Source organism: Lithobates pipiens, unplaced genomic scaffold, assembly GCF_037356315.1.
Source record: "Lithobates pipiens isolate NorthernLeopardFrog02 unplaced genomic scaffold, aLitPip1_a1.2 Scaffold_59, whole genome shotgun sequence".
Lineage (NCBI taxonomy): Eukaryota > Metazoa > Chordata > Amphibia > Anura > Ranidae > Lithobates > Lithobates pipiens.
Window position 1 is genome coordinate 361444 of NW_027507880.1, and position 20199 is coordinate 381642.

At 43.9% G+C, this 20199-nt stretch overlaps 1 protein-coding gene across 3 annotated transcripts in view; it reads left to right on the forward strand.

Moving 5' to 3' along the window:
* Window positions 1-798: 798 nt before the first annotated feature.
* The window catches only part of LOC143958165 (pulmonary surfactant-associated protein A2-like), a 41976-nt gene continuing 22575 nt past the window's right edge, over window positions 799-20199 (forward strand). Inside the window, exons 1-2 of one of the 3 annotated variants that reach the window (XM_077467625.1) lie at window positions 814-979; window positions 10668-10686. Coding sequence is in view for 1 of the 3 variants with exons in the window: in XM_077467623.1 (XP_077323749.1) it covers window positions 932-979 (48 nt within the window). In the remaining 2 variants the exon portion in view is untranslated. Of the gene's footprint in view, window positions 980-10643; window positions 10687-20199 lie in introns of all 3 variants that reach the window. The other 2 variants (XM_077467624.1, XM_077467623.1) reach the window with 2 other exon arrangements.

A 20199-nucleotide genomic window follows, 5' to 3' on the forward strand; every position in this document is an offset into this window, starting at 1 on the left:
CATTATCTTTCCATTAATATTCATATAAAAGAACATCTGGGTAGCAGTGACCATAACATGATTTAATTTAATATTAGCTGTAGCAACAAACACATATGGGTAATATAAATATTATAATATTATAATATTATAATATAATATATAATATTTTCCAAGGATGAGAGCTGCGCTCAAAGACTTGGACTGGGATTGAATATCGGCATTGATGAACACAGAACAGAAAAACTTACTGCAAAGTATATTCCCGTGGGCAAAAGTTTACCCATTTTCAGACCGGACCATTTTGCTAGCTTAAGACCAGACCACTTTTTGCGATTTGACACTGTGACGCTTTAACTGACAATTGCGCAGTCATGCGACGTGGCTCCCAAACAAAATTTTTCCCCACAAATAGAGCTTTCTTTTGGTGGTATTTGATCACCCCTGTGTTTTTTTTTTTTTTTGGCACGCGAGTGCGCCGCCGGCGGAAAATACAAATTGACGTACCTGTACACCAATATACCTGCCCGTGCCATTCTGCCGACGTACATCATCGTGCACCAGTCGGTAAGTGGTTAAAAGGCAAAGAAAAAGGTTAAAAAGGCTATAATTATATGAAAAGAGTATGTAGACAGAATAAAGGTGGATAAAGGACCTGGACCAGAGGGCATTCGCCCACGGATCCTAAAAGAATTGGGCTCTGTCATTTCAAAGACATTTTTTCTAATTTTTAGAGACTCGTTAATGATTGGAATAGTACCACTAGATTGGCATAGGGCCAATGTTATGACTATATTTGAAAAGGGATCAAAGTCTTTGCCGCGTAACTATAGACCTGTTAGTTTAACTTCTATAGCCGGGACTCGGGAAGATACTGGAGAGTTTAATAAAAGACCACATAGATGAGTTCTTGCTGTAAAAAAATATTTTAAGAGACAGACAGCATGGATTTATGAAAGACAGAAGATGTCAAACAAACCTGAATTCTTTTTATAAAGAGGTAAGTAAAACGTTGGACAGAGCAGGGGCTGTGGACATAGTCTACTTGGATTTTGCAAAAGCGTTTCACACAGCGTTTGACACAGTTCCCCACACATGGCTAATGGACAGAAACTGGCTAAAAGACAGAATTTAGAGAGTAGTGGTTAATGATTCTTACTCTGAATGGTCTAAGGTTATCAGTTGTGTACCCCAGGGTTCATTGTTGGGACCCTTACTTTTTAATAACTTTATAAATTATATAGTGTCTGGGATTATAAGTACCATTTCAGATGACACCAAGCTATGCATTTGGGGGTTTTGGTATATCATAAGCTTAATAATATCATGCAATGCCAAGCTGTGTTTTCCAAAGCGAGCAAAGTCCTTTCTTGTATTAAGAGAGGTATGGACTCCAGGAGAGATATAATTTTGCCCCTGTACAAATCCTTAGTAAGACCTCATCTGGTATATGCAGTTCAGTTTTGGGCACCAGTTCTCAAAAAAAGATATACGGGAACTGGAGAAAGTGCAGAGAAGGGCAACCAAACTGATAAGAGGCATGAAGGAGCTCAGCTACGAGGAAAGATTAGAGGAACTGAATTTATTCTCTCTTGAGAAGAGATTAAGGGGGGGTGATATGTTCAATATGTACAAATACAAAAGGAGTCCATATAGTGACCTTGGTTTTCAGTTATTCACTTTAAGGTCATCACAGAGGACAAGGGGCACACTTTAAGACTAGAGGAAAAGAGATTAATCTCCAAATACGGAAAGGTTTCTTCACAGTAAGCCCCTGTACACACGGTCAGAGATTTCGACAACCAAATCCGTCGGATTTTGTCCGTCGGATTTTGTCCGTCGGATCTTGTCCGAAACTGTTGCATACACACGGTCAGACTAAGTTGTCGAGAAATCCGATCATTCAGAACGTGATGACGTAATTTTGTTACGATGGGACTACGTTCAGGCTAGTAGCCAATAGCTTTGATGTAGGAATTTGATCTGAGCATGCGTGGCACTTGGTCCGATCAAAATTCTCTACACATGATCGGAGTATGTCCGATCGAACCAGTTGGTCAGAAAATATTTCCAACAAGTTGGAAAATTGGGTCCGATGGATATTCCGACAGAATCAGTCCGATGCATACCACACACAATCGGATTATCCGACAACGCGGTCCGATAGGACACATTTCAACGGATTCTCCGACCGTGTGTACAAGGGCTAAGAGGTTTCCTCTGGATCAACTGTCGATATAGGAGTGTGTATATGGGATTGTATGGTTGTTTTTTTTTTTTTTTTTCTATTGGTTGATCTGGATAAACTTGTGTCTTTTTTCAACCTGACTATGTAACTATGTAAATATAGCGATACCCTCACTTAAGAGGGCCGCAAGTTTGGTTTGGGCCCTGAGCACAGCTCTGCCAACCCCCCCGGCAATCTGCTCTACCCACTCTGGCACAGTTAGTATCTAGCAATACACATTAAATCGCTTATACTCTAAATATGTGTGTGTGCGTGGGTGGATAACTCAAGCTCATAGACAATCTTTGAAAGTATATAACTGACTTTACTTGTTGTTTTTATAAAAGGAATAACATGAATCGAACATTTGGTTTGCAACACATAAGCAGGTCCCTGCAGTAACCAGTAATAAAGATAAACAGAGTAATCAGCATAATAAAGTATTGCTATGCAACTCTAGCGCTGCCCTTTTTCAGCTACTTCCCCGCATGGGTAAACTAACACCCAGCACTATCTACCTATGCAGTCAGGCCTGACTGATCTAGATGGAAGTCCAATGAAACAATATTCGCTAGCAATTTTTTGGTGGTGCACTTGAAGAACAACTTTGTAATCCAAACGAATAATAAAGATAAAGTATCTGTCTTTAAACAGCTCTCACCACCCGGACAAGTCCAAGTCCGTTTCCTCCGCCGATTCGTCTAGGAACAGGAATCCACCGACCTCCGAGTCTTCAATCCTTCTGGTGTACTGCAGCAAGGATGAGAAAATGTCTCTCAGGTGCAGCTAGGCTGGCAGAGGGCTCTTTGGAAAAGAGCACAAGGCCCAGGCTTCAGGCCTTGTCCCTCCAGCAGTTCAGCACAGACCTCCTCTTGCTAGGAGAGGGGGGGGTGTCCAAAGAGAGCGAACTAGGCCTCTCCCCCTCCTTATATGCCCTCCCCCATGAGTCTCTGGGGCATAACTCCAAACATCCTGGGAACCAGCGGGGTTCTGGGAACAGTAGTTTTATAGTCCTTAAAGAGACCCCGCTACATAAATGTGATTTGACTATTTTTTTCTTTAGAAATCTATTTTTTGCTGCAGCATGTTCTATACATGCTACAGATGTGCCACTTTACAGGCAGACTAAGGGAACCACCCCCCCCCCCCCCCCCCCGGCACTAAATTTAAAATATTTTTTCATTTTTATTGTTGCACTTTAAGCATCATTAAAATCACTGCTCCTGACAAAACTATTGTTTTAAAAAAAATACAGTGGTGTGAAAAAGTGTTTGCCCCCTTCCTCATTTCCTGTTCCTTTGCATGTTTGTCACACTTAAGTGTTTCGGAACATCAAACCAATTTAAACAATAGTCAAGGACAACACAAGTAAACACAAAATGCAATTTGTAAATGAAGGTGTTTATTATTAAAGGTGAAAAAAAATCCAAACCATCATGGCCCTGTGTGAAAAAGTGATTGCCCCCTAAACCTAATAACTGGTTGGGCCACCCTTAGCAGCAACAACTGCAACCAAGCGTTTGCGATAACGTGCAATGAGGCTTTTACAGCGTCCTGGAGGAATTTTGGCCCACTCATCTTTGCAGAATTGTCCTAATTCAGTTACATTAGAGGGTTTTCGAGCATGAACGCCCTTTTTAAGGTCATACCACAACATCTCAATAGGATTCAGGTCAGGACTTTGGCTAGGCCACTCCAAAGTCTTCATTTTGTTTTTCTTCAGCCATTCGGTGGTGGACTTGCTGGTGTGTTTAGGATCATTGTCCTGCTGCAGAACCCAAGTTCGTTTCAGCTTGAGTACACGAACAGATGGTCGGAAATTCTCCTTCAGGATCTCTTGGTAGACAGCAGAATTCATAGTTTCTTTTATCACGGCAAGTCTTCCAGGTCCTGAAGGAGCAAAACAGCCCCAGACCATCACACTACCACCACCATATTTTACTATTGGTATAATGTTCTTTTTATGAAATGCAGTGTTCCTTCTACGCCAGATATACTTGGACACACACCTTCCAAAGAGTTCCACTTTTGTCTCATCGGTCCACAGAATGTTGTCCCAAAAGTCTTGGGGATCATCAAGATGTGTTGTGGAGAAATTGAGGCGAGCTTTGATGTTCTTTTTGCTCAGCAGTGGTTTTCTCCTTGGAACTCTGCCATGCAGGCCATTTTTGCCCAGTCTTTTCCTGATGGTAGAGGCATGAACGCTGACCTTAACTGAGGCAAGTGAGGCCTGCAGTTCCTTGGACGTTGTTGTGGGGTCTTTTGTGACCTCTTGGATGAGTCGTCGCTGCGCTCTTGGGGTAATTTTGGGCGGCCGGCCACTCCTGAGAAGGTTCACCACTGTTCCATGTCTTCGCCATTTGTGGATAATGGCTCTCACTGTGGTTCGCTGGATTCCCAAAGCTTTGGAAATGGCTTTATAACCCTTTCCAGACTGATAGATCTCAATTACTTTCTTTCTCAATTGTTCCTGAATTTCTTTGGGTCTCGGCATGATGTGTAGCTTTTAAGGATCTTCTGGTGGACCTTACTGTGTCAAGCAGCTCCTATTTAAGTGATGCCTTGATTGTGAACAGGTGTGGCAATAATCAGGCCTGGGTGTGGCTAGAGAAATTGAACTCAGGTGTGGACAACCACAGTTATAGTATGTTTTAACAAGGGGAGCAATTACTTTTTCACACAGGGCCATGATGGTTTGGATTTTTTTTCACCTTTAATAATAAACACCTTCATTTACAAATTGCATTTTGTGTTTACTTGTGTTGTCCTTGACTATTGTTTAAATTGGTTTGATGTTCCGAAACACTTAAGTGTGACAAACATGCAAAGGAACAGGAAATGAGGAAGGGGGCAAACACTTTTTCACACCACTGTATTTTTCATGGATACATGTCCCTCAGGGCAGCACCCAGACCCCCATGCCCCTTTTATGGTCAGTTACTTGCATATAAGCCTTCAAAATGGGCACTTTTCATGTTCAGCTCCCGTACACTTCACCGTTTCAGCCACGGAAGATTTTACCCCCTTCCTGACCAGAGCACTTTTTGCGATTTGGCACTGTGTTGTTTTAACTGACAACTGCGCAGTTGTGCGACGTTGCACCCAAAAAAATTGAGGTCCTTTTTTTCCCCCACAAATAGAGCTTTCTTTTGGTGGTATTTGATCACCTCTGCATTTTTTATTTTTTGCGCTATAAAAAAAGAGTGTACATTTTGAAAAAAAAAACAATATTTTTTACTTTTTGCTATAATAAACATCCCCTAAAAAAATGTTTTCCTCAGTTTAGGCTGATATGTATTCTTCTACATATTTTTGGTAAAAGAAAATCGCAATAAGGGTATATTGATTGGTTTGCGCAAAAGTTATAGCGTCTGCTAAATTGGGGATAGTTTTATGGCATTTTTATTATTATTTTTTTTATTAGTGGTAATGGCAGCGATCTGCGATTATTATTGTGACTGCGACATTATTGCGAACAGATCAGACACTTTTGACACTATTTTGAGACTGTTGTCATTTATACAGCAATCAGTGCTATAATAATGCAGTGATTACTGTGTAAATGACACTGGCAGGGAAGGGGTTAAACACTAGGGGGAGATCAAGGGGTTAAGTGTGCCCTAGGGAGTGATTCTATCTGTGGGGGGGGGGGCTTCCACTCACATGACAGTGATCACTGCTCCCGTTGACAGGGAGTGACGATCTCTGTCATGTCACAAGGCAGAACGGGGAAATGCCTTGTTTACGAGACGAGAAGGCGCCCCCCCTCCTGAACCATACCAGGTCACATGCCCACAACATTGCGAGAGTACTTTGGGGTAGCCCCCCAAAGCACCTTGTCCCCATGTTAATTGGCACAAGAGCCTCATCCCCACAACCCTTGCCCGGTGATTGTGGGGGTCTGCGGGTGGGGGGCTTATCGGAATCTGAAAGCCCCCTTTAACAAGGGGACCCCCAGATCCCGCCCCCCCCCCGTGTGAAATGGTAATGGGGTACAAAAGTACCCCTACCATTTCACAAAAAAAAGTGTAAAAAATGTAAAAAATGACAAGAGACAGTTTTTGACAATTCCTTTATTTAAAGTCTTCTTTACATCTTCCTCGGGTCTTCTTCCTTCCTTTTTCCTTCTGTTTCTTCCTCCATCTTCTTCTTCCTCTGCTTCTTCGTCCTATCCTCTGCTTCTTGCTCCGGTTTTCTCGTCCGGCATCTTCCTCCACGATGTCTTCTTCCTCGCTTTGTTCTCAGGCCGCTCCGCATCCATGGGAGGCTCCCACTGTGTGATGCTTCTCTTCTTCTGACAGTTCTTATATAATGGAGAGCGGGGCCACCCAGTGACGACCAAGAATGAAGCGGGGAAGAAGACGACGTGGAGGAAGATGTACCCAAAAGCACCCTCACAATTTAGAGGGCATGTGGCCTGGTACGGTTCAAGGGGGGGACGCTCTCTCTCCCCCCCTCTTTTTCTGCAGCCTGTCAGGTTGCGTGCTCAGATAAGGGTCTGGTATGGATTTTAAGGGGGACCCCCACGCCACTTTCTTTAAATTTTGGCGCCGGGTTCCCCTTAATATCCATACCAGACTTGAAGGGCCTGATATGAAATTTCAGGGAACCCCCACGCATTTGTTTTTCTTAATTTTGGTTCGGGTTCCCCTGTGGGGAAATCCCCATGCCGTTTTTATCAATGAACTGTTATGTGTATTGTCGGACCCAACAATTCATTGTAGCCGCAAGTAGTTTTAAATGAGTTTTTTCCCTTTACAAATGTAATTTTGCTGTCAGACTGTTCTAAACACAGGAAACATGCGCCCCTTTGCAGGCATACTATAGACACCCACCAGGTACGAAATTTAAAGGAACATTACACTTTTATTGTTTCACTTTAAGCATTATTAAAATCACTGCTCCCGAAAAAACTGCAGTTTTTAAAACTTTTTTTTGCATTGATACATGTCCCCTGGGGCAGGATCCAGGTCCTCAAACACTTTTTATGATAATACCATGCATATAAGCCATTAAAATTAGCACTTTTGATTATTCATGTTCAAGTCCCATAGACTTTAACGGTGTTTGCGTGTTCAAACAAATGTTTTGCCTGTTCTCATGTTCTGGTGCGAACCCGAACAGGGGGGTGTTCGGCTCATCCCTACTCCCCATACACGTCCTCCTATAATATACTTTACTTTTTATTGCTTGGTAAAAATCCATTGCACGCATTGGACTCTTCTATTTTTACTCTAAAGCCCCTATGTCCCACTTCATATTTGATGTGCATGGCAGGCAGCTAAAAACTTGCTGGCAGTAACTAGCCACACTAGGTATACCCAATTTTGGCCACATGAAATTCTGTCTGAACTCAACTTTCAGAGATGGAGGGGGTAGGAGTCACAACTCTTTTTAACTCTATTCTTTAAGAAATTTTAAAAACATTTCAACAATTTCGCTTAAAATTCGACCTTAGACCAAAAATGGTTTTATCAATATTTGCAATTACGCAATGAGCTTCATACAAAATGTCTGAGTCCTATTTTCTCCTTCTCTTTTGAGCCCCTATTTTATACTCTAAGCCCTTGTACACACGGTCGGACATTCAGATGGACAATGTCCGATAGGACCGTGTTGTCGGATAATCCGACAGTGTGTGGGCTCCATCGGACTGTTTCTGTCGGAGTATCAGACGGACCAAGTTTTTCAGCTGGGTTATAAAAATTTCAGTCAACATGATCTGATCGGACTTTGTCTGATCATGTGTAGAGAATTCCGATCGGACAAAGTGCCACGCATGCTCAGATCAAATTCCTAGACCAAAGCTATTGGCTACTTGCCTGAACGTAGTCCCGTCCTAAGGAAATAATGTCATCACGTTAAGTACGATCGGATTTTCTGACAACTTTGTCCGACTGTGTGTACGCAACAGTTTTGGACAAAATCCGTCGGACAAAATCCGAGGGATTTGGTTGTCGGAATGTCCGACCGTGTGTACAAGGGCTAAAGCCAGCCATAGATGGTTCGAATCTTGGCTAGTTCATCAGGGACCAGCAGAGATTTCTAACCATCAATGGGCAGACTGATAGTACCCAAGTCGATCCATTAATCGACTTGGGCACAACCAGAAAGTCAGATTTTTACATGCAATTATTTTCTAGTGGCTATAGCTGCTAGCAATAATCAGTGTTTTCCTTGCAGGGACAGCTGCCGGGAGAACACAATCGCTCTGCAGGAAGGTTTTCCCCCATTAACACTAGCTGTGTTGATGAGGGAATCAAGCATGGATTGCAGGAAAGAAAAATCGCATCATCTATGGCCTGCCTAACTCTAAGCTAAATCCACCAAAGGGGCTTCTCTCAATACCATATACACAGTTGGTAATGAAATTTCTTCTTAAAGGAGAAGTCCAGCCAAAGCTTGTTTGGCTGTACTTCTCTTATGGATCACAGGAGTGCAGGTAGTTTTACACTCCTGTGACCAACTTTCAGCAGCGAGTGGGCTGAAGTCCACTGTCTGTTGACCTCACGGATGTCAGTCCACTGCGTCATCACGACAAAGTCTGGATCGGCCAGGTGCCAGGATTGAGCCACTGAGAGCCTGAGCTGTCCACACCCGCCCCCTACACAGCCCATCACTACAGTGAGTGAGGAAGGGGCAGAGCAGAGAGCTGTGACTGTTAGCGCTGTTCGATCATTCGATTCTCAGTGCAGAGACGCAGGGGTCAGATGCAGCATCGGATTAATGCTGCATCCACCTAGGTAAGTATGAATATTAGACATGTGCAATTAGTTACGTACAAATCGAAAAATTTGTGCGAATTTCTGTAAATTCGTACATTCAGGAGGATCCGAAATACGAATTGCTATGCTTCCGAATTTTGTACGAAATACGAAATTTTGTTTACAAATTTCAGAACCAAATTCTGTTATAACGGAAACGTGACTGCCATTTTGTTGACCAATCAGAGGTTTTATTCTGCTGCTGAGTGAGGGTTGGGAAAATTACCTTTTTTAATATGGGAGTGGGAGACAAAATAAGAATTTTCGTTAATTACAATTATTCATTATGATGAAGTTAAAACCCAGGAAGTCAGCACAGAACAGGGATGGTGGGAGCCCATCATAATGAGCACAGCACAGGGATGGTGGGAGACCCTCATAATGATAAATTCATCATAACGAACGTTCGTAATTGTTACGAAAAGTTAACAAATTTAACGAAAAATACGAATTAACGAAATGGAACGTAACGAAACCAAATTTATTAATGGTGCACATGTCTAATGAATATGAAAAGAAAAAATTCTTTACTTCTCTTTTAAGTTTCCACTCCCCTGCCAACAAAAATGGCAGGAGGATCTGGTTTCTCTCTCCGAGGAGCTCTGAGAAGATACACTATAGCACATGCAACTGGTTTTGCTCTCCCATATTCACAGCTTTATATCCTTCATAGAGTGCATTGTACAGCTGACTTTCTTTATAGAACTGGTTGTGAAGAGAATTCACAGTGTAACCACGTGCAGGGTAACCTTATACATTTAGTATGGAGATGACCAAAGCTTAGGAGGTATTGGAACAAGGTCATCACAACCTTAAGTTGACTTTATGGTATTAACATGAATTCTGATCCTCTAACATGTATACTAAGCTATGTTGACTCCACTGTGTTGGAAAATAACTTAACCTTAACTGTTTCAAGATCACTCTTTATAGCACAGAAAATGCTAGCTCTAAAATGGGTACTTGCTATTCCACAAATTATAGAAGAGTGGAAATCTGAATCAAAGACATATTTCATTTTAAAAAAGCATACACACCTCCTCCACAATACAATGGCAAATTTGATTCAATATGGTCCAGTTGGATAGATGTAATGAACCTCTCAATTGCTTATTTCATATATCAATTTCAATGCTAACTGTGGTTAGAGTGAATGTTTATAGAATGGCACCAAAGTTTTCAGGTGACGGGAATTTGTGTGCTCAGTGCTGTCTTTTAGTCCTATCCTTATCTTTCATTGTCTATCTTTCCTGTGTGTCAACGTGTTTTTATGTTACTATGTAAATGGGAAACTTTTCTATCTTTAAATAAAATCTGACTTTAAAAAATGTAATTATTTGTGCAATACTGTAAAGTAAATTTTGGCAGTGCCATGTTTCCTGAAATCCATTTTTCATTTACTGTCATCTCTGTAAAAAAAGGGTTATGCCCACAGAATTTTTAATAATTGTAGATCTTCTATGTCTCATGGTAAACCAAAGCATGTCTTTGTAAACACTAAAAATCTGCTTACTGGAATCATTCTTTTATTTAGGAGAGATTTGGGGTCAAAGTTTGTATTTGCTGTTTTTGATTTATTTACTGTAGTTTGCAGGTAGAAATATGTACATAGTCAGATAACATATCAGTATATATAGATGATCGCTCTGGATCTTCTGCTTCATCTTCTCCAGGTCTCTTGTGTATATCTTGGTCAGGTCTCTTGTGTCTACCTTGGTGAGTACCATTGTACAATTAAGTACCATTTAAATGAGCACCTTACTTCTATTTCTCAATACATTTATATCTATGTATTGGTAGGTCCAGCTGCCAAAATGACCTAACCAGTTAACAACCGGCCCATAGCCGAATGATGGCTACAGGGCAGTTGCTTAACTCTGGGAGGACGTACAGTGACGTCCTCCCAGAATTATGCTCTCACGTGCCCCCCTGGAGCGCGCACTCAAGAACGTGTGGAAAAAATTTATGAAGAAAAATTACTAATTTGCTAAATTTTATAACAGAAACAAAGAAAAATTCATTTGTTTTACAGAATTTTCGGTCTTTTTTCTTTTATAGCACAAAAAATAAAAAACCCAGCGGTGATTAAAAACCACCAAAAGAAAGCTCTATTTGTGTGAAAAAAGGGACAAAAATTTCATATGGGTACAGTGTTGCATGACTGAGTAATTGTCATTCAAAATGTGAGAGCACCGAAAGCTGAAAATTGGTCTGGTTATTAAGGGGGTTTAAGTGCCCAGTGGTCAAGTGGTTAAATTACTTTTTTCCATTAGAAATGTCATTTTGTACTAGCTCCATACACTGGACCATTGCCTTCAACTGGTGCTCATCAGTTGTTCCATGGCCCCAGGTTCTTAACCGTATGGCCAATATTAAGCTTTCAGAGAGAATACACCACATGTTGTTTGACACCATGCATATTTACCAAAATAAATGGACGATATGGGAAGCCTCATTATTGATGTAATTTCACTACTGTCATTTTTTTAACTTTCTCAAGCATTTTTGCAAACCCTTTTCTACCGATACTTTTGTGACTCCTATTCCCGTGGCCTGATTGTCTGTGAAAAAAATAACAGAACTTCCCGTCCAGACCGGCCCCCAAGTGACAGCTGCAGCCACAATTGGGTAGATTTCAAATAAAGCCGAAGTCTGCGCGAATTTCGGTAACTGAAACACCTCCCGAGGCCAATGACCAGCCAGCCATTCCACCCCACACATGGCCGCAAACCCTCCTGATGCCGCTGCATCTGAGAACACCCTGGGTGAAGAGCTGGAAGGCTGTGGCACAAGCAATGAGATGCCATTCCAGTCCCGCAAAAAGTGATCCCACATGATCAGGTCAGCGCGTGCGTCAGCTTGCAAGCTGACACGAGCGTCCGCATCCTGGCTAAGGGGCAAGAGGGCCAAAAGTCTGGAAACAAAAGCCCTGCCTTGCGGAATGATTCGCATCGCATGATTGAGCATGCCCAAGAGTGACTGCAACTCCTTTTTTGAACAGACGGCCGAACAAACAAACGCATGGATGGTCAGACGTATTCTGTCCAGCTTCACTTTGGGCAAACTTGCAATCATGCGCCTGGAATCCAGCGTGATGCCTAAAAAATTTATGACCTTGGCGGGACCTTCCACTTTGTGGACAGCCAATGGCACGTTCAGCTCAGTAAACAAATCCATGAGATACTGCAGGTCCCTAGGAGCCCTGGATGGATCCTCCACGAGCAAAAAATCGTCGAGATAGTGCACCACCCCCTGGCAGCCTTTGTGATGACCCAGGATCCAATGGAGAGCCTGGGCGAAAATATCGAACAAACAGGGACTGCTTTTGGCCCCAAAAGTTAACTTTGTGGCAAAATAATAACAGTCCCGCCACCTGATGCCATGCCATTGCCAGAGTGCCGCACTGATTGGGAGTAACTTGAACGCATCAGCAACGTCCGTCTTGGATAACCAAGCCCCTTGACCCAACTGAAGAATAAGCTGAATGGCTGAATCAACCGAAGAATACTTCAAAGAAAACTCTTCCGAAGGAATCAGTGAGTTGATGCTGGGAATGTGTGAGCAATGAGGAGCGGACAAATCGTAGATGAGACGGTATTTATTTGAAAATTTGCCACATACAACCCCAATGGGGCTAACCCTCCACATGCCGAACGGAGAGGAAGAAAAAGGGCCGATCACAAACCCTTTGGCAACTTCTACACCCAACAATTGATCAACTAATGAGGCATGTTGGTCAGCAGACACCAGGTTTCTACACTCAAACGTTTCCGTAGGCAACGTGATTAACCCTGTGTGGAACCCAACCATGAAGCCATTCAACAGAAAATCCCTGACCACCGTGTATGGGTGATCCTCTAAATAACCCCCTAAAGCAGCAACATTCACCTGGCCTAGTCATGTGGTCCCAAATGGTTTGACCATACAGGACGATTTGGGATGAGCCCGGAAGCAATTAGAACACACATGCAGGAGTCTGCACTGATTGTAATTGCAGCCAGCATGATTGAAATTGTTGCAAACCTGCGATTTCCCTAAAAAATGAATGGTCCTGCCCAGCTTGTCCACCTGGCCTGAAGGACCCGTGGAAGAAACACCAACCCCCTGTCTGCTAACCCCTGATGGACCCGGGGCCTCAACCACAAGACACCAAGCAGCGGTATGCGTTGAAGACTGACAGGAGCTGCATACCGGGGACTTCTGATTGGCAAAATGCCTGCAAAACAGCTCCATGTCCACGTTGCTCCAACACATGACCACCTGGAACTGAGTCCAAGTGGCCGCCACCTTGGCCGAAAAGGAACGGTGATAGTCATAGAAACTGCAACCCCCATACTTGTGAGCCAGATCTACCACCTTGTGGAGATAAAGGTCCAACTCCACCCTCCTATCCGGACTGACCGCGCAAATGATGTCCCGGAAGATGCCGAAAGCCAGCACAAACTCAGCCACATTGAGTTTGCGATTGAGTCTGGGGTCTTTGACTTTAAGCACAACCGACACCTCACCGCAAGCATACGATTTGTTTTCAGTGATGTCTTGTGAAGCAATTAGTAAAGAGGCTAGATTCACATCCTTCCCATCCAAAATGTCTCTTTTCAAATTGGCAGGAATGAAGTGAGACGGTGACACAGATGGGGGAGCTGCCAACGGTGATGGAGCTGTGAAAGGCAGGGGAACGGCCATGTTACCTGTGAGAGCCCCGGCAAGGACTGGAGCTGGGGACACAGGAAGCGCCTGCGTTCTGGCCGCATGCGCTTCCACCACCTCCATTCTATCCTGCATCTGGGACATGGAAGTGGATAATGAGTTCAACAAAGCATGAATCTGCGTAAGGGAATTCTGCACCGAAACCTGCGACATGCTGTTGTCCGGGAGTGGCTGTCCCGTGCCGGATTGCAATAGTCTAAAAAGTTCAGCCTTCCTGGCAGTAGCTGGAAAAGAAATTCCCCTGCGCCGAAGTTCCGCCGTGAGCCTGGGCACCGTCCAGCTCCTTAATGAAGGGGTGCTGCCATGCGCAGACCCCCCGGTGACAGATGGCGGAATGAACGCAAATTCGTCACTCTCAGAAACATGTGACATGATGAATCTGCGGTAAAAGCACAAGAACATGAGAAACTACATACTGACCGGGCCCTCCCTCTCTCCCTGAAAGTACGGACCTAACCCTGCCAAGGATGTAATCCTGTAACAATCAGTGCATGAATAAAACCTGAAGCGCCCCCCCCCCCATACCTGAATGAGTGTGCTGAGAAAGCCCGAGCGACCTGCGGCGCTACCACAGGTAAATTAATAACGAACACTCAGGGCTAATAACAAAAATACCCACGGAGCGTGGTGGGTACCGAAATAAGCGTATGAAGTGAAGTGCGACGTATGACGTATGAAATGTTGGCCGCGAGCCTGTAACCTACGAAAACTAAGTGAATCCTGGCCCGTAAGGATCTAAAGACGAGATGAAAACCTGACCTGCCCCATGTGAAGAACCCATGAAACCTGAAGAAATACACGCACCTTCTGTTTGCGAAAAGTTGCGACAAGACGAACGAGTCACCCGCAAGGTAATGTACCTAACATGAGTTAACACGGACAGAAAATCAAGCACATTACTTACCCTGTTGAAGAAATGAAGCGCCTGACAAACCCCTACTAACCCTGACACCCATCCCTGAACACACCTGATAATGGCAATCAAATCACGGTTTCCTGACAATCATACAACGCCTGAGCTAGGAACAGAACCTGTGGAGCAAACGTGAAACCTTGAAGAAAAGGTACAAAACCTGGATGGTCATCAGATTACCCCCCCCCCCCCAACACCCCCACCCCCCTCACCGACTGAGCCCACAATAACCATGCCGCATGCCCCAAACGCCCCTGCATGCACCTGACCGCCCTGAGATGCCCTCAGTGAGCCAAGAAACCCACCCCCCCCCCCCCCAAGTAAGACCACCAAATAGCTAAGTAGCTGCCCCCGCCATGACCCCGTCAACCTGCGACTGACGAGGAATGTGAAATGTGCAAAACCGGCTAACCATATGCGTCATGCTCCAGACCTGAATGAGTGATGCAAACGAATGAATGAATGAATGCATAAATGAATGAACAAGCACTGACGCGTACTTGAGAGAATGCTGAGATGAACTGCACCATGGCACCACCCATGGCCGATGAACCCCACCTGTCGCATGAGTGATTGTGCGAGTACCTGGCATGGCTGACACATGCGACCGGGGCACTGCCCTGTACCCTGACAAAGAACCAGCAATGTACCTGATAAAAATGACAGCAGACTTGATCAAGCCAGCTTGTGCGAAGGGGGGGGGGGGGGGGTTTAGCTGTATCACCCCTGATGGACGTCCCCCCCCCCCTCGGAACGGCGGCCGTGCTGAAAACCGACCCTCCCCCCATGATGTGTCCTTCCTTGGGCCAGAAACATGCCCCCAAGATCCCCCAAAAGATGGTCCCCACACAGGAATAACCCCCACCATCAGCGTGATCGGCGCCATCGATGTGTCAGAGCCATCCTCCCCCATGCCCCCCCCAACACCACCTACCTCCCGCCAGTCCAACAGCCCGTCCGCCTCGCTCCACGAACAGCCTGGTGCTCCGGTTTGCAAGAACCACGGCTGGAACGCAAACCGGAAATCACGATACCGGAAGTGAAGTCGTGACCCGGAAATAGTCACAGACGTCGTCACAGCCAGGGAGGGAGGCTTAAATAGCGCCCGGGCTCCTCCCACAAATACAGGCTGGCCTGCGGCCAGCCTTACAACGTGTGAATTCTGTCACTAGAAATGTTATCAAATAAGAAATATTGTATTATCACTTTATATCTTTACTTGTACAATTCATTCTACTGTCAATTTTTTGTACCTTGACCTTATCTATAATAAAAACCGTTTGTAAACAAAGAAATGTCATTTTGTGCAGGGACTGTTCTAAACACGGGAAATACACGCCACTTCACAGGCATACTATAGACACCCCCCAAGCATGATATTTAAAGGAATATTTCACTTTTTTTTCCATTTTAAGCATCATTAACCACTACAATATAGGGCATGTTCGCCCCCTTTCTTCCCAGCCCAATTTTCAGCTTTCAGCGCTCTCGCACTTTCATTGACAATTGCGCGGTCATGCTACGCTGTACCCAAATGAAATTTTTATAATTTTGTTTGCACAAATATAGCTTTATTTTTGTGGTATTTATTCATGACTCAGTTTTTTATTTTTTGCAATATACGCGAAAAAAGAGCGGAAATTTAAAAAAAAAAACAATATTTTTTTCTTTCTATTTTAAAAGGAATCCAATAAAATTTTGTCATAAATTTAACCCAAAATTTAGTCTGCTACATGTTTTTTGGTAAAAAAAATTCTGTCAAGTGCATAATAATTGGTTTGTGTGATCATGTACAGATGTGTGCAGGTGATCACGGACATATGTATGCAGAAAATCATTGGGACATGTGATTTTAGTGGGACATATGTGGGGGACATGTGTTTTTATTATTTGGGGACATGTGTATTTTGGGGACGTGTGGGGACATGTGTGTTTTAGGGACATGTGTGCATGTGTGTTTTACACTAGACTGGTGATCAGTGAGTGAAAAGCTGTAAAAAAACAGCTCATACTCACTGATCACCAGCCGGATGCAGGGATCTGCTCTCCTCTCCACAGCGACGACTACTGTGTGAGGAGAGGAGAGCAGATTGCCTAGCAACCGGCTGTTTGTTATATCACATGACGGCTGTGATTGGACACGGACGTAATGTGATCAGGAGGGCCAATCACAAAGCCCCCCTGCTGATCCGAGATGCACCGTGTCTGGGTGACACGAGTGCATCGGAATTGGGCCGCTGTGCGGGCGCATGCACAATCCCCCTCCTTCTGAAGGACGTTCCTGAACATCCAGTCAGAAGGAGAGAGCTCCCACTCGGCCAATGTATATATACATTGGCCGGATGGGAAGTAGTTAAAATCAGTGCTCCCGAAAAAACTGACATTTTTAAAACTTTTTTTTGCATTGATACATGTCCCCTGGGGCAGGAGCTGGTCCCCAAACACTTTTTAGGACAATAACTTGCATATTAGCCTTTAAAATGAATACTTTTGATTTCAAACGTTCGAGTCCCATAAACTTTAATGGGGTTCTAAAGTTTGCGCAAATTTTCGGTCCGTTAACAGGTTCTGGTGCAAACTGAACTGGAGGGTGTTCGACTCATCCCTAGTCCAGAGCAACAAAAAACAACGTCATGTTTATGGACACAGGGCAACAGATAGAGAAGGCCACCTACCAAAGACACATACACAGAAACAGCAAGCAGATCCCAATTTCATTTAAAGGTGGAAGATGTGGTTGAGCTGACACATACCTGTAAAGACACAGAGAAGGAATGTTCAGGTGAGGCAAAACTTAAAGCAGAGATTGAAGTGCATATCACTTGTAGAAAGAATCACCTAGAGATAGAAGCCCCTGCAATGTGCTCCCCCAGCAATGTGCTGACCCCTTAGGGATGCTCAAATTTATACTGTTATGAGGGTGGGGTGGAAGTTTGTTAATTAATCATGGGTTAATATAAGAATGGCTAACAATCAACGTGGATCTTTCTTTCTAAAGTCAGAATAGCAAGAGGCCAGAGGCCAAGATAAGATCAACACATAAAACTTAGGTAAGCTAGTCCAGAGCAACAAAAAACAATGTCAAGGTTATGCACACAGGGCAACAGATAGAGAAGGCCACATACCAAAGACATGTAGCGTCCTGCTCCTGATGAGCAGACAATATTGCTCAGAATAATTTCTCTAAAAGTTCAGGTTTCTGTAACAGTCCAGTTGGGTTGCACTGATTCCCACCTGACCGTAGGTGTCGCTGTCACCATCAGTGGGTGTGGAACAGCAGCAGAAATGGTTCAGTGGGGTGGTTGCCCTGCTGTGCATTCTGAGAGAGGGTATTTAAGGTACTGACGCCATTTTTTTGTGTCCGTTTCCCGGGGTCCATGATGCCAACCCCAGGGCCCTCCTGGCCTGGGGTCTGTGTCGCATGGTCTTGCGCCTACTGGCCCGAGGCTTTGCAACTGAGAGTGAGTGTAGGCCCAGGAATGTCTTGGGGCCTGCTGATCCAAGGGTTGTCCTGTGCTGTCTTGCCCGTGGGGAGAATCCAAGGAAAGCTGAAGGATCCAGGGGAGGACTTCTCCAGTGGAGGACCGAGCGCAAGGCTGGTGTCTCTGGAAGAGCCTGGAGACTCAGTTTGAGGATGCATCCCGGATCAAAATCCTTACAGTATCACCGGGTCGGCTGAAAGAATCTGGTACTGCATGGTAGTTCTTCCTAAAAACTCTCAAGAATCTCTAAGTTCGGTTAACAAGTCTGTGGCAAAGACTTTGTTGCGCATCTACTTTCAAGAACCACTAAGTTTAATTAACAAGTCTGTGGCAGAGACTTTGTTTGGCATGTCATCGGCTGCTAGGTCAAGTGAGATAGGTCTATCTGGTGACTACTAGATCTAGTCTGTGGAGCTGTTTGCCCTCTGGATCTGACTGATACCTCTAAGCCGCAATTACTAGGTGCCTGAACTCCCCTTATCCTCTAACCCTCTATTAAAGGACTGTGTCTTGTGTCTATCTTTGGTATTACCCCTAAATAAATCTTCAAAAAGGACCACAAGTCTGATATATCTTCATTTGGGCTACTTTCCACGGGACCCCCTAAGATTAAGAGGCGAGCAGAAGAGGTAACGGTAAGCCCAAATAAAACCAGCAGCTCCTTCGGGGGTTAGTGCTACATACACATACACAGAAACAGCAAGCAGATCTCTATTTCATTTAAAGGTGGAAGATGTGGTTGAGCTGACACATATCTGTAAAGAGACAGAGAAGGAATGTTCAGATGAGGCAGAACTTGAAGCAGAGATTGAAGTGCATATCACTTGTAGAAAGAATCACTTATGCCGCGTACACACGACTAGGTCCGACGAAATGAATCTGTCAGACATTACGATCGTGTATGGGATCCAGCAGATTTTTTCCCCAAAAGTCTGACGTTCCTAGAAGTAAAACATGTTTTAAATCTGTCCGACGAAAACCGTTTGCCTGTGTGCTAGTCCGATGGACCAAAAACGACACATGCTCTGAAGCAAGTACAAAGACGGAAGCGCTCAGTATGGTAAAACTAGCGTTCATATTGAAGCTAGCACATTCCTCACCCTGCTAATTCTGTGATATTTTAATACAGCACATTCTTTTCTTCTTTAGAATGCTAGAAAAATTAAGTTGTTTTGCTGCTTATATTCACACAGAGTTCTCACAAACTTCTTTCTTCATTATTTATCCTCATCCCATGACTAATATTCTAGTTTTTAAAAGCCCGATCTCCATAAATAATGTTTCCAATCATTTTTTAGACTCATCTTTTATAATTTTATATTTCATCAATATTTATTTTACAATTATTATTTTACAATTTTAAGTTTTCAAATGACCAAGTTTTCAAAATGTTCAAGTTACCACAATAACATTATTATGTTGTATTTTTCCGGAAACCTTAATGAGGTTGGTGTCCCTTGTAAATTTGACATAGGGGGTTATTTACGAAAGGCAAATTCATTTTGCAATTTTGCAAAAAGCACTTGGAATTGCACTGAAAGAGCACTTGGAAGTGCAGTCGCTGTGGATCCAAGGGGCACATGCAAGGAAACGAAAAAAACAGCATTTTAGCTTGCACATGATTGGATGATAAAATCAGAGCTTGCCCTCATTTCAGATCTTCCCCTCAGATTTACAGCGACTGCACTTCCAAGTGCACCTGCAGTGCAATTTCAAGTGCACTTTGCACTTGTAGTTGGCACTTGTAGTGCTAAATGAATTGGCCTTTCGTAAATAACCCCCATAGTCTTTTTGACATGTACCAACAAAATTGGGATCTTGCAGAGTCCATATAATAGGGAGCACAATCTGGTCCAGGACTCCCAGTGATCAGAAACAGCAGCAGATTACATCTATGTCCCCAGGCTGTGGTACTTCAACAGCCTGTATCTTCTGTCAGACCAGACTGAAGCCAGGCAATCACTTTTGACTCTTCCATGCAGCCTTCGCTCCACGCTGCCCTGCAGCCTTCCCTCCATGCTTCTCTGCAGCCTTCCTTGGAGGCTGTGCCTCTGGTGGTGGACTTGTGGCAGGAGGAGGAGGAGTAGGGGCTTGATCATAGATATGGCTGGTTTAAGTGAGCTG